Source organism: Pongo abelii, chromosome 13 (genome assembly GCF_028885655.2).
Source record: "Pongo abelii isolate AG06213 chromosome 13, NHGRI_mPonAbe1-v2.0_pri, whole genome shotgun sequence".
NCBI classification, from domain to species: Eukaryota; Metazoa; Chordata; class Mammalia; order Primates; family Hominidae; genus Pongo; species Pongo abelii.
The window spans coordinates 88,258,539-88,272,209 of record NC_071998.2 but is presented as its reverse complement, the minus strand read 5'-3'; the positions used below and the strand labels follow the sequence as shown (position 1 = coordinate 88,272,209).

At 40.7% G+C, this 13,671-nt stretch overlaps 1 protein-coding gene across 1 annotated transcript; it reads left to right on the top strand.

Moving 5' to 3' along the window:
- Window positions 1-12,706: 12,706 nt before the first annotated feature.
- On the top strand, window positions 12,707-13,450 carry LOC112134888 (uncharacterized). Its single transcript, XM_024251948.3, is given in 3 exon segments — window positions 12,707-13,033; window positions 13,035-13,091; window positions 13,093-13,450. Coding segments are annotated over 3 exon segments (732 nt in total). The 5' UTR covers window positions 12,707-12,716.
- Window positions 13,451-13,671: the final 221 nt, after the last annotated feature.

The following is a 13,671-nucleotide window of genomic DNA, read 5'->3' as shown; positions in this document are numbered from 1 at the left end:
AATCCATGTATTTAAAAAATATTTTTGTACCTCTTGTGAGTTTTTAAAAGAATCGTTTTGAATTTTTTCTTTTCGATTGTGATTGAAAACACCAATGCTTGTTTTATAGGCAAATATCATCTTATAGTGATCAGAGATCTAAGTAAAATATAGATAGGCTGATCTTAGCATAATCCTAGAAGAATAATTATATACAACCAAATGGAATTTCTTAAATGCACAAATGGAATTAAAAGAGGAGGTTCTTTTCCGTCTTAACCAAGAAGGAGAGCATAATGGAATGACCGTGTGCTAAGCAAGGGAGAAGGAAAACGAGTAGGAGGGAAAACATTGCAGAGGAGAAACTAAATTACCATGGGTGTAGAAAGAAAATGAGGACTGATGAATGTGAAAATATCAAATATAGTATTTCAATGTCAGAACAGTTCACTATATTAAAACTCAAGTCCATTTTGCACAAGAAAAACTGGAGGTAATGATTATACATTGACCCAAAATAGTACCAAGATGAGCACTGAGCCTGGGGATGACATGAAAACATTTTTAAACAAGAGGAAAGATAAAAAATAATGCAATTCTGAAAACTGCTGAGGAGCATAATGTTTTTTTCTAACACAAAAAGCTAAATTCAGTTACTTTTCTTTGCTGATTTCATGAGGGAAAAGAGTCTCACCATAATAAAGAGACAATAGATTTTTTCTGTCATGACACATTTATGGTCTCCATTTGGTATATTCTATGCACAGAGTTGGTGAAAACACTATATTTACTATTTCTGAACAGAATAAGGTAATTCAATCAGCTACATCTTATACATGATCACAGGCGTGGAGGTGTCATAGAAACACCTCTACAAATCTTGGAAATGTTTATGCAGATAAGACAGGGCAGCTGGCAAATTAATTTCCAAATTATATTAGAGAACTTAAAAATAGGCTGGGTGTGATGGCTCATGCCTATAATCCCAACACTTTGGGAGGCTGAAGCAAGAGGATTGCTTGAGGCCAGGAGACCAGCCTGAGCAACACAGGGTGACCTTGTCTCTACAAAAATTTTTTTTAAGTTTGCTGAGTGTGGTGGCACATGCCTTGTGGTCCCAGCTACTCAGGAGGCTGAGGTGGGAGGATCGTTTGAGCTGAGGTATTCGAGGCTGCAGTGAGCCACAATTGCACCACTTCACTCCAGCCTGAGCAATAGAATGAGACCCTGTCTCAAAAAATATATATATATATATTTCATGACTTTATTCAAACCAACGACGACGAACAGTGAGGATTACATTAAATGAGAAGCAGTTAGGGGCTGGTTTATGGTCTTGACCTCCATTCCTTCTCCACGAGTGCACCCAGTGATGATTTCCCCTTCCCTGCATTGCATTGGCACTGACTTAGTTTCTAGCCCAGAATCCTGTTTTCCAGACAAAAGCCCCTGCTCCATCTCCCAGCACACTTCCTTCTCTTGCAGGCTATGCCTTCTAGACTGAAATAGAAAATACTCACCTGATTTTTCCCTTGTTGCTGGGACAATAGGTGCAGGGTGATGCTCAAGACAGCCAGTGGGTGAGTGCATGGAGGGAGGCATCCAGGTCTCAGATACGGGTTTGTGTCCTGTGACCTCACCTTTTCGCAGCACTGCAATGAGCATTTCACCTGCGGCAACAATGACAGTGCACATTTGGGGAGCTAAAGATATTTCAAGAAACTTTGTCCCAGTTACCAATTACCAAAAACAAGTACAATTTTCTATGAAGGGAGCCAGCCCCCCTACACCTGTGGGTGTTTCTCGTCAGGTGGAATGAGAAACTGAGAAAAGAAAGAGACACAGAGACAAAGTACAGAGAAAGAAAAGTGGGCCCAGGGGACCGGTGCTCAGCATATGGAGGACCCGCGCCGGCACCAGTCTCTGAGTTCCCTCAGTATTTATTGATCATTACCTCTACCATCTCGGAGAGGGGGATGTGACAGGACAATAGGGTAATAGTGGGGAGAGGGTCAGCAGGAAAACATATGAACAAAGGTCTCTGTGTCATAAACAAGAAAAGGTGCTGTGCTTTGATGTGCACATACACAAACATCTCAGTGCATTAAAGAGCAGTATTGCTGCCAGCACGTCTCACCTCCAGCCCTAAGGTGGTTTTCTCCTATCTCAGTAGGTGGAACATACAATCGGGTTTTACACTGAGACCTTCCATTGCCCAGGGAAAAGCAGGAGACGGATGCTTTCCTCTTATCTCAACTGCACAGAGGCCTTCCTCTTTCACTAATCCTCCTCAGCACAGACCCTTTACGGGTGTCGGGCTGGGGGATGGTCAGGTCTTTCCCTTCCCATGAAGCCATATCTCAGGCTATCACATGGGGAGAAACCTTGGACAATACCTGGCTTTCCTAGGCAGAGGCCCCTGTGGCCTTCAGCCTTCCACAGTATATTGTGTCCCCAGGTACTTGAGATTAGAGAGTGGTGATGACTTTTAACAAGCATACTGCCTTCAAGCACTTGTTTAACAAAGCACATCTTGCATAATCCTAAATCCATTAAACCTTGAGTGAACACAGCACATGTCTCTGTGAGTGCAGGGTTGGGGCTAGGGTTACAGATTAACAGCATTTCAAGGCAGAAGAATTTTTCTTAGTACAGAACAAAATGGAGTCTCTTATGTCTACTTCTTTCTACATAGATACAGTAACAGTCTGATCTCGCTTTCTTTTCCCCACATTCTAGCCGGCATCTCTAGCAAGATGAGAGTGTCTGGCAGGGGCTCTTGCTTTCCATAATCCCTGGAGGCAACAGGAAGGGGCTCCTAGGGAGGGAGCAGGAAGGGGTGAGTCTAGACTGAGGGGCCAGCAGCAGAGCACACGCCTCTTACTAGAGTCTGTGCTTTCCTGAGATGGTCCCCTATAGAAAACCCAATTTTCTGTTAATCCTCAGATTCCTGAGCCAAAGTATTATTTCACTGTGAACAGAGAAATGGGATCATGCGAGGAACTTGAGAAGGATATGTGAACATATTACAGTGCAAACAGCAACTTGAAGTCAAATACTGATATGAAAAATAAATGGGAACAATGTTGGGCATTCCAATGTAAATTAACAATCAAATGTAGATGTTATATATTCTATAAATATATATTTTATTAACATTTACCCCTAGAGAAATAGAGATTCTAAATTGTACAATATTTATAAAAGAAACAGACATTTATCAGAGTCCCTCATATACACAGAAGCACCAAGTTCATACGATCCAGAGAGAAATTCTACTAGTAAACTAACTGATAACCTGATGCTACCTAAACTATTCAAGTCTTAGTCAATCTTCCCAATAGTTTTCAGGAAGAGTGCATAAAGGTGATATGAGATCTTACCCTGGTTTGAGCCATGTATTACAAAAGTATAGGACATGTGAATATAAATGTAAACTTTTTAAATATTAGAAGCCATTGTGTCAGCACATTGAAACATTACATCATAATCCACTGCCTTTTGTGCCAGAAATGCAAGTGAGAGTCAACACTTAGAAACCCATTAATACAATTAATTATGTTAAGAGAATCAATGAGAATGTTATGTGTTCATGTTCATAGATTTAAAAAAAGACATTGCCAGGATTCTGCAGAAAATCATATTTTAAAAATTAATAAGGAACTAGTGTAAAATATATACATATTTTTAGATAGGGTCTTGCTCTGTCACCCCAGCAAGAGTGCAGTGGTGCAATCATAGTTCACTGTAGCCTCGGCCTCCTGGGCTCAAGTGATCCTCTTGCCACAGCCTCCCCAGCAGCTGGGACTACAGGCACATGCCAGCACACCCGGCTAATTTTTTGTTTTTTTGTATTTTGTAGAGACAGGGTCTCACTATATAGCCGAGGCCAGTCCTGATCTCCCAGCCTGAGTGGATCCTACTGCCTCAGCCTCCCAAATTACATGCGTGAGCCACTGTGCCTGGCCCTAAATGTTTCTTGAGAGCAAAATCTACTTTCTATAAAGGTGGGCATAAGTCAACCCTTTCAAAGCCATTAGGGGCCAGGTGCGGTGGCTCATGCCTGCAATTACAGCACTTTGGAAGGCCGAGGCAGGTGGAACACCTGAGGTCAGGAGTTCCAGACCAGTCTGGCCAACATGGCAAAACCCCTTCTCTAGAAAAAATACAAAAATTAGTTGGGCATGGTGGGCATGCCTGTAGTCCCAGCTCCTCGGGAGGCTGAGGCAGGAGAATTGCTTGAATCTGGGAGGTAGAGGTTGCAGTAAGCCGACATTGTGCCATTGCACTCCAGCCTGAGTGACAGAGCAAAATTCTGTCTAAAAAAATTAAAAAAAAAATTTAAAAAACTATTAGGACAGTCTTGGAGGAAAAAGTCTTGAAAGAAAAAGTCTCTTGGGTAAGGGTTAATTAACTGGTACACAGGCTGGCAATGTGACCCCTAGTGGTCTGCCAGTCTCAGAAAAAAATTTATGCATCTAGGGAAAAATTGGTCACAACTAGGCAATTAGATCACAGCCTGCCCATCAAGTAAAACAAAATTCTGTGTCAAGCACACTGTAAAAAAAAAACACTGGTACAAACCTTAAACATTCCCTGATAGGCATCGTAGACTTTTTTGGTTTGTTCTGCTTTTTGTTTTGTTTTTTGCTCCCTAGAGATTAATCAGCAGAATGAGACCCTCAAATTTCAAAGCATGCAATAATTGTCCCCCCATTACTGGGACCCCTGCTAGTTACATGTTTGAAAATTAATTGATAACTGATTTTGGCCAGGCGCGGTGGCTCATGCCTGTAATCCCAGCACTTTGGGAGGCCAAGGCAGGCAGATCATCTGAGGTCAGGAGTTCAAGACCAGCCTGGCCAACATGTTAAAACCCCGTCTCTACTAGTGGCGGCACAGGCCTGGAATCCTAGCTACTCTTGAGGCTGAGGCAGAAGAATCACTTGAATCTGGGAGGCAGAGGTTGTAGTGAGCCGAGATCACACCACTGCACTCCAGCCTGGGTGACAAGAGCAAAACTCTGTCAAAAAGAAGAACGAAAGAGAGAAAGAGAAAATAAAAATTAAGGTCCTCTCTCAGGCATGTTTTAATTTGTATTTGTATAAATTTAAGAGGTACAAGTGTGGTTTTGTTACATGGACATACTGGGTAGTGGTGAAGTCTGGACTTGTAGTGTAAACATTCCCTGAAGAGTGCACATTATATCCACTACGAAATTGCTCAACCCTCACCCCTCTCACTCACACACCCTTCTGAGTCTCCAATGACTATTATTCCACTCTCTGTGTCCACGAGTATGTGTTATTTAGCTCCTATTTATAAGTGAGAACATGCAGTATTTGACTTTCTGTTTCTGTTATTTTACTTAAGATAATGAACTTCATTTCCCTCCATGTTGTTGCAAAAGACATAATTTCATTCTTTTTTAAATTTTGAAGTTTATTTTAGACATAGGGATACATGTGCAGATTTGTTACATGAGAATATTGTGGAATTTTATTGTTTTTATGGCTGAATAGTATTCCATTGTATGCATACCACATTTTCTTTAGCCAATCATCTATTGATGGACACTTAGATTGATTTCATATTTTTGCTATCGTAAAGATATGGAATACAGCAATCCTGCTACTGGATATATACATAAAGGAGAAATACTATATAAAAAAGACACTTGCACTTGTATGCTTAGAGCAGCACTTAGGTTGATTCCATATCTCAAAGACATAATACTTCTCTTTTATCTATATATCCAGTAGCAGGATGCTGGATCCAGCCTGGGTGACAAGAGCGAGACTCTGAGAAAAAAAAAAAAAAAAAGATTGAAAGATAGATCCTCACAACAGATCCAACAGAAATTTTAAAAGAATTTAAGGTATTATGATTAACAACTAATGTCGACAAGTTTAGCAACATAAATGAAATAAGCAAATTCCGAGAAAGACATTAAGTAGCAAAATTGACTAAAGAACAAATAGAAAATCTTAACAGATGTATATAAAGTAAAAAAAAAATTGAATTAGTAATTAAATATATTCCCCCTGAAGAAGAATGTAGTGCTAGATGCCTTAACCCATGAATTCCATCTAACATTTAATGAAGAAAGTATATCAGTCATACACAAACATTTCCAGCAAATACAGAAGAGAAGATATGCCAAAACATTTTAGAAAGCCAGTATTAGCTTGATACCAAAGCAGGACGGAGACATCAGAAGAAAAGGAAAGTGCCAAACAATATCTCTCATAAGTTTACCTGCAAACGTGTTTAACAACCTGGAAGCAAATTACATCCAACAGTATGTAAAACGATTGTACACTACATGTCTCTGGAATTAATACTAGTAATGCAAATTTGGTTTACTATCTAAAACACAATGAACATAGTACATCATATAAATAAAATAAAGTAGAAAATCAATAGAATCATGTCAAAAGACATAAAAGAATTTTGGCAAAATCCAACACTAATTCCTGAGAACTCACAACAAACATGCAGAAAAAAAAAAAGTGACAAAACTAACATAAAGGACAAAGGAGAGTAATTGGAATTATACCTTTTTAAGGCTCTTATCTTTAACAAAAGTGTTAAAATATTAATTCAGGCCGGGCACGGTGGCTCACGCCTCTGATCCCAGCACTTTGGGAGGCTGAGACGGGTGGATCACGAGGTCAGGAGATCGAGACCATCCTGGCTAACATGGTAAAACCCCGTCTCTACTAAAAATACAAAAAATTAGCCAGACGTGGTGGCGGGCGCCTGTAGTCCCAGCTACTTGGGAGGCTGAGGCAGGAGAACGGTGCGAACCCGGGAGGTGGAGCTTGCAGTGAGCCAAGATTGTGCCACTGCACTCCAGCCTGGGCAACAGAGCAAGACTCCGTCTCAAAAAAAAAAAAAAAAAAATATATATATATATATATATAAATTCAAGGTAGACTGTGATAAAGATACATATTGTAATTTTTTTTTTTTTTTGAGGTGGAGTCTCACTGTGTCACCCAGGCTGGAGTGCAGTAGCGTGATCTTGGCTCACTGCAATCTCCACCTCCTGGGTTCAAGCGATTCTCATGCCTCAGCCTCCCAAGTAGCTGGGATTACACGAGCATGCCACCACGCCTGGATTGGTTTGTATTTTTAGTAGAGACAGGGTTTCACCATATTGGCCAGGCAGGTCTTGAACTTTGGGCCTCATGTGATCTGCAGTCCTCAGCCTCCCAAAGTGCTGGGATTACAGGTGTGAGCCACCACGTCTGGCCTACGTATTGTAATCTTTCAGCTATCAATTTAAAAAATTGAAACGAACAGATATAGCTAAAAAGCCAGCAGAAGAGAGAAAACAGAAGACTAAAAAATAATCACACTAAAGAAAGAATCGAGAAAAAAAGAAACAGAGACAGAAAACAAATAGCAACAGGGTACACTTAAATCTAGTCATTTCAACCATTACATTAAATATAAAAGGGCCCAGCCTTCATAGCTCACGCCTGTAACCCCAGCACTCTGGGAGATGAGGTGGGAAGATGACTTGAGACCAGGAGTCTGAGACCAGCCCTGGCAACATAGTGAGATCCTGTGTCTGCAAAAAAAGAAAAATTTAAATAATAAAAAATTAGCCAGGCACAGTGCCATATCCCTGCATTCCTAGTTACTCAGGAGGCTGAGGTGAGAGGATCCTTTGACCCTAGGATTTCAAGGTTACAATGAGCTATGATCATGCCACTGCAACCCAGCCTGTGTGACTGAGCCAGACCCTGTTTCTAATACATAAATATAGAAGGACTGGATATCTCAATTTCAAAGTTCAGATTTTCAGATGAGATTAAACAATAAATAAATAAACAAGACCCAACACTATGCTGCTCACAAGAACCACATTTTAGATACAGACACAACATTTAGGTAAAAGTATAGACGTAAATGTGCCATGCAAATACTAATCCTAAAAGAGTTGGTGTGCCCATATTAATATTAGATAAAGTGGTCTTCAGAACAGGAGTACTGCCAAAGATAAAGGCTGGGCCCTTTTATATTTAATGTAATGGTTGAAATGACTAGATTTAAGTGTACCCTGTTGCTATTTGTTTTCTGTCTCTGTTTCTTTTTTTCTCGATTCTTTCTTTAGTGTGATTATTTTTTAGTCTTCTGTTTTCTCTCTTCTGCTGGCTTTTTAGCTATATCTGTTTGTTTCAATTTTTTAAATTGTTAGCTGAAAGATTACAATACGTAGGCCAGAGTCATAATCAAAATAGGCCAGTTCATAAAATTAACAATCTTAAATGGGTGAACCTAGTGAAACTTCAAAATGTGTGAAACAGACATCAACAGAGTAAAGGTGACGATCATCAGATCTACTTTTCAAGTGTATGTGGAACATTAATCAAGATAGATTAAATACTGGACCATAAAATAATTCTCAATAAATATAAAAGGATTTAAATCATAGTTTGTACTCTGAGCAAAATAGGACTAAATTAAGTCAATAACAAAAATATAGTCAGAAAAACCTTAATACTTGGCAATTGAGCAAATAACTTTTAAATAAAAATGGATATAGGAATAATTCTCAGATCTATATTTAAATTTTTAAATTGTGTTAAAATTTTAACTTTAAGTATATAATTCAGTAGCATTAAGTACATTCCCAGTTTTGTACAACCAGCATCTTCATTTCTATCACAAACAGAAATAAAGTACCCATTAAACAATAACTCAGCATTGCTACCTCTCCCCAGTCTCTGGGAAACACTAATCTTCATTCTATTTTCACAAATTTGCCTATTCTAGGTATTTCATATCAGTGGAATCATATAACATCTGTCCTTTCGTGTCTGGCTTACTTCACTCGGCATCATGTTTCCAAGTTTCACCCATGTTGCATGTATCAGAACTTCATCCTCTTTAATGGCTGAATAATATTCTATTATTTATGTATCATATTTGTGTATCCATTCATTTGTTGATGGACACGGGTTGTCTCTGCCTTTTGGCTATAACGAATAATGCTGCAATTAACTTGGGTGTAAAAATATCTGTTCCAGACCCTGCTGTCAATTTTTGCGTGTGTGAATACCTATGAGTGGAATTTCCGGTTCTGTGTGTGATTCTGTGAGGAACCACCAAATTGTTTTCCACAGCAAGTGCATCATTTTCTGTTCCTAGCAGCCAGTTCATGAGGGCTCCAATTTCTCCACCTCCTTAGCAACATTTATTTTCTGTGTCGTTGTTATGAAAGCCTTACTAGTGGATGTAAAGTGGCATCTCATTTTGGTTTTGTCTTGCATTTTATTAATGAACAACAGTGTTTAGCATCTTTTCTTGTTCTTCTTAGACATTTGTGTGTCTTCTTTGGAGAAATGTCTATTCAAGTCCTTTGCCTATTTTTTAATTGGGATGTTAGAAATTTTGTTGTTGAGTTGTGGGATATTAAGCTTTTATCAGATACACACTTTGATTTTTATCAGATACACACTTTGATTTTATCAGATACATATTTTCTCACATACTATGGGTTGTCTTTTCACTCCCTTGATAGTATCCTTTGATGCATAAAGGTTTTTTATCTTGATTAAATCTAATTTATGAGTATTTTCTTTTGTTATCTGTGCTTTTCTGTCATATTTCAAAATACACTTAAAACTCAAAGGTCATAAAGGTTTACCTTGTGTTTTCTTCCAAGAGTTACATATTTTTAGTCCTTACATTTAAGTTTTTTATTAATTTAGAATTAATTTTTGTATATACTGCAAGGTAGGGGTCTAATTTCTCTCTTGTGCACTGACATCCAGCTGTTGAAGAGACTGTTCTTTCCTCCCTTGACTAGACTTGGCCACCTTGTTGAACAGTCATTGACCATATATGTGACGACTAATTTGTAGGATCTCAAATCTGTTCTATTCTATTGGTCTAAAAGTTTATTGGTCTTATGCCAATACCACACTCTCTTGATTACTGTAGATTTGTAGTAGGTTGTGAAACTGAAAAATGTGAGTTTTCCAATATTCTTTTTCAAGACTGTTTTTTTCTGTCAGATCCTTTGAATTTTTGTATGAATTTTAGAATGAGCTTCTCTGTTTCTGCAAAAATGCCTTTGGGATTTTGATGGTATTGCATTGAATCTATAGATTACTTTAGATGGTATTGTCATCTTAACAATATTGTCTTACAACCCGTGAACACAGAATGTCTTTCCAGTTATTTCCACTCTCTTTAGTTTTTTTCAGCAAAGTTTTGTGTATACCACCATGGTTAGATTTATGCCTGAATAACTTATTCTTTGATGCTATTATAAATGGAATTTTTAAAATGTTTTCATAGTTCTTTACAACTATATAGAAATATGGCTCATTTGCATATGTTTGTTTTGCATCCTGCCTCTTTTATTAGTTATAATCGGTTTTGTGTTTTGTTTGGAGCTTTATACACATAAGATCATGTGCAGATATAATTTTACTTCTATTTTTTATTTCTAATTTAGATGCCTTTTATTTCTTTGTCTTGCCTAATTGCTCTGGGTAGAACTGTCAATGCTATGTTGAATACAAGTGGCAAATGCACCATCCTTGTCTTGTTCTAGATGTTAGGAAAACAGCTTTCAGTGTTTCATCATTGATCATGATATTAACTGTTGGTTTTTTATACATCCCATTGTCAGGTTGCAGAAGTTCCCTTCTATGCCTAGTTTATTGAGTATTTTTATTATAGAAGGGTGTTGTATTTCATCAGTTTTTTCTGCATCAATTGAAATAATCATGTGCTTATTCGTTTTACTGTTACAGTATATTACACTGATTGATTTTTTATATGTTGAGCCACCCTTGCATTTTGGGGATAAATATCACAGGGTGCTAGTTTACAATCCTTTGATTATACAGTATTGCTGCTAGTATTTTGGTAGTATTGCTAGTATTTTGCTGAGATTTTTGCTTATATATTCATAAGGGATATTGTGCTGTAGTTCTCTTTTTTGTGCTCTCCTTGGCTTTGGTATAAGGATAATGCTATTATCAAAAAATGAATTAGCAAATATTCCTTCTTCATATATTTCGTCAGAAGAGTTTGAGAAGAAATGGTATTAATTCTTCTTTAAATGTTAGGTTGACTCACCAGTTAATGCAGCGATTTGGTCATAAATGTTTCTTTGTTAATCACTTTCGATTACTAATTCAATCTCTTAGGTTATAGGTCTATTCAGATTTTCTCTTTCTTCTTGAGCCACTTTGGTAGTTTGTGTCTTTCTAGCAATTCGTCCATTTCATCCAGGGCACCTAATTTGTTGTTAGACAGTTGTTCACAGTATACTCCTGTAATCCTTTTGTATTTCTGTAAAGTTGGTAGTAATGGCTCTGCTTTTATTTATTATTTTAATAATTAGTCTTCCATCTTTTGCTCAGTCAATATAGTGAAAGGCTTGATCTTTCAAAGAATCTATGTTTATTTATTCTACTGCTCTCCAACCTTCTATTTTATTGATTTATGCTCTAATTATGCTCTTTATTATTTCTTTCCTTCTGCTAGCTTTGGATTTAGTCTTTTTTTGTTTTCTTCGACTGCCTTTAGGTATAGTATGAGGATATTGATTTGAGATTTTTTCTTAAATGTAGTTGTTTATATCCATACATTTTCCTTTGAACTCTACTTTCACTGCATTCAATAAGTTTTGGTATGTTTTGTTTTTATTTTAATTTGTCTCAAGATATTTTATAATGTTGCTTGTGATTTATTTTTTCACTCACTGGTAGTTTAAGACTGTATTGTTTAATTTCCACATTTTTGTGAATTTTCCAGTTTTCACTTATTTATCTGTTGTTTCTTCCATTGTGGTTGTAAATTATATTTTGTATGATTTCAAACTTTCAAAAATGATTAGGACATATTTTGTGGACGAAGATATGGCCTATCCTAGAGAAAGTTCCATATACACTTGAAAAGAATGTATGTTCCGCTGTTGTTGGATGGACTGTTCTGTATACGTATATTAGCTCTCAATGGCTTATACTGTTGTTTAAGTCTTGTATTTCTCATGAAGCTTCTGTCTGGTTTTTTTATCCATTAATTAAAATGAGGTATTGAAGTGTCCAACTGTTACTATAGAACTGTGGGTTTATCCTGTCAATTCTGTTAATTATTTCAGCTTTACTGAGGTGTAATAGAGAAAATTGTACATGTGATGCGTTTATATGCACATTCTGAAATGATTACCAAAATGAAGTCAATTAACATGTTAATTACCTCACAGAATAGTTACCTTTTTGTGTGCATGCCTGGGATGAGAAAACTTAACTCTATCCCCTGTGACTGCAGAGTGGCCATTCCAGCTGCTCCAGGTTCCGGCAGAGGAAGACCCGGTCAGGTGGCACCAGCAGGGGTGCCCTCAGGCCTGGCGTGCACGCATTCCAGAGGCCACCCAGACCATGCTCCGTCGCCTGGGCGCCCAAGCTGCAGTCACCCTCTGTGTGCAGGCAGCAGCTGCCTGGCAATCTCCGAGCCCGCTCGCGCTCCCAGCATCGCAGAACCAGGGCCAGGTGTCCCAGTGGCTGCGGCCAAGCCAGGCATTCTGCCGGGCGGCGGCTGCACAGAAGCAGAACTGAGAACCCGCCGCTCAACCCCACACGGGGTGACTGCCGAGTGCCCAGGCCAGCAGCCCCGATCTCCCCCTCAAGTGGAGGAGTGGGCGGGAGGCACGGCCTGGGGGCCCTCAGGCTGGGCGCGCTGGCGATCCCGAGGCCGACCAGGCCATGCACCTCCAGCCTGCCTGGGCACCCAAGCTGCAGCCGCCTTCTGTGTGCAGGCAGCAGCCTCCTGGCAACTCCCGAGCCCGCCCGCACTCCCCACATCTCAGAACCAGGGCCAGATGTCCCTGTGGCTGCGGCCAAGCCAGGCGGTCTGCCCTGCAGCAGCTGCACAGGGGCGGGAACCTGCCCTCAGCCCCATCTCCGGTGGCTGCAGAGGGCCCCTGGCTAGAGGTCTCGAGCTCTGGCAGAGGAGGAGCCGGGCGGGGGAAGGGTCTGGCGGGCTCTCAGGCCAGGGGCACTCGCGATCCAGGGGCCGGCCAGGCACCACCTGGGCGCCCAGCTACAGGCGCTGGGCAACTCCCAAGCTGGCTGGCGCGCACCCTCGCAGAACCGGAGCTAGATGTCGCTGTGGCTGCGGGCAAGCCAGGCGGTCTGCCCGGCGGCGGCTGCACCGGGGCAGGAACCGACCCTCAGCCCCATCCCCGGTGGCTGCGGACGGCCCCTGCCAGCGGCCCCATCTGTCTTCGGAGGAGGAGAGGGGCGGGAGTCACGCCCAGGCGGGCCCTCAGGCAGGAAGGGATGCGCGCCTGCGATTCCGGGACATGCCGCGCGAGCCCAGGAGAACCCGCAAGCCAGCGGCGCCTGCGCCCGAGCTGCAGCCGCCCTCTGCCCGCCACGCGAGCTCGAGAGCGGCTTCCGGAGTCCAGGCTAGCGCTGAGCTGCAGGCGCGCGCCTAATCGCTTTGCTGGGCTCACGCGGTCTGAGAGGTCGGAGCGCGGAACTGCTGGGGCGCTAGTAACGGCTTAGTTGAGCTCACTCTGTCTGAGAGGTCGGAGACTGCGAGTATCGCTGCTGAAGGCTGTGGTGGACCGGGCTGGATCGCGGATTCTGAGCTACATTCGTGAGGTTGGGGGTGGATCTTGGGTTTGGGGGTGGATCGCGGGTTTGGTGGTGGATC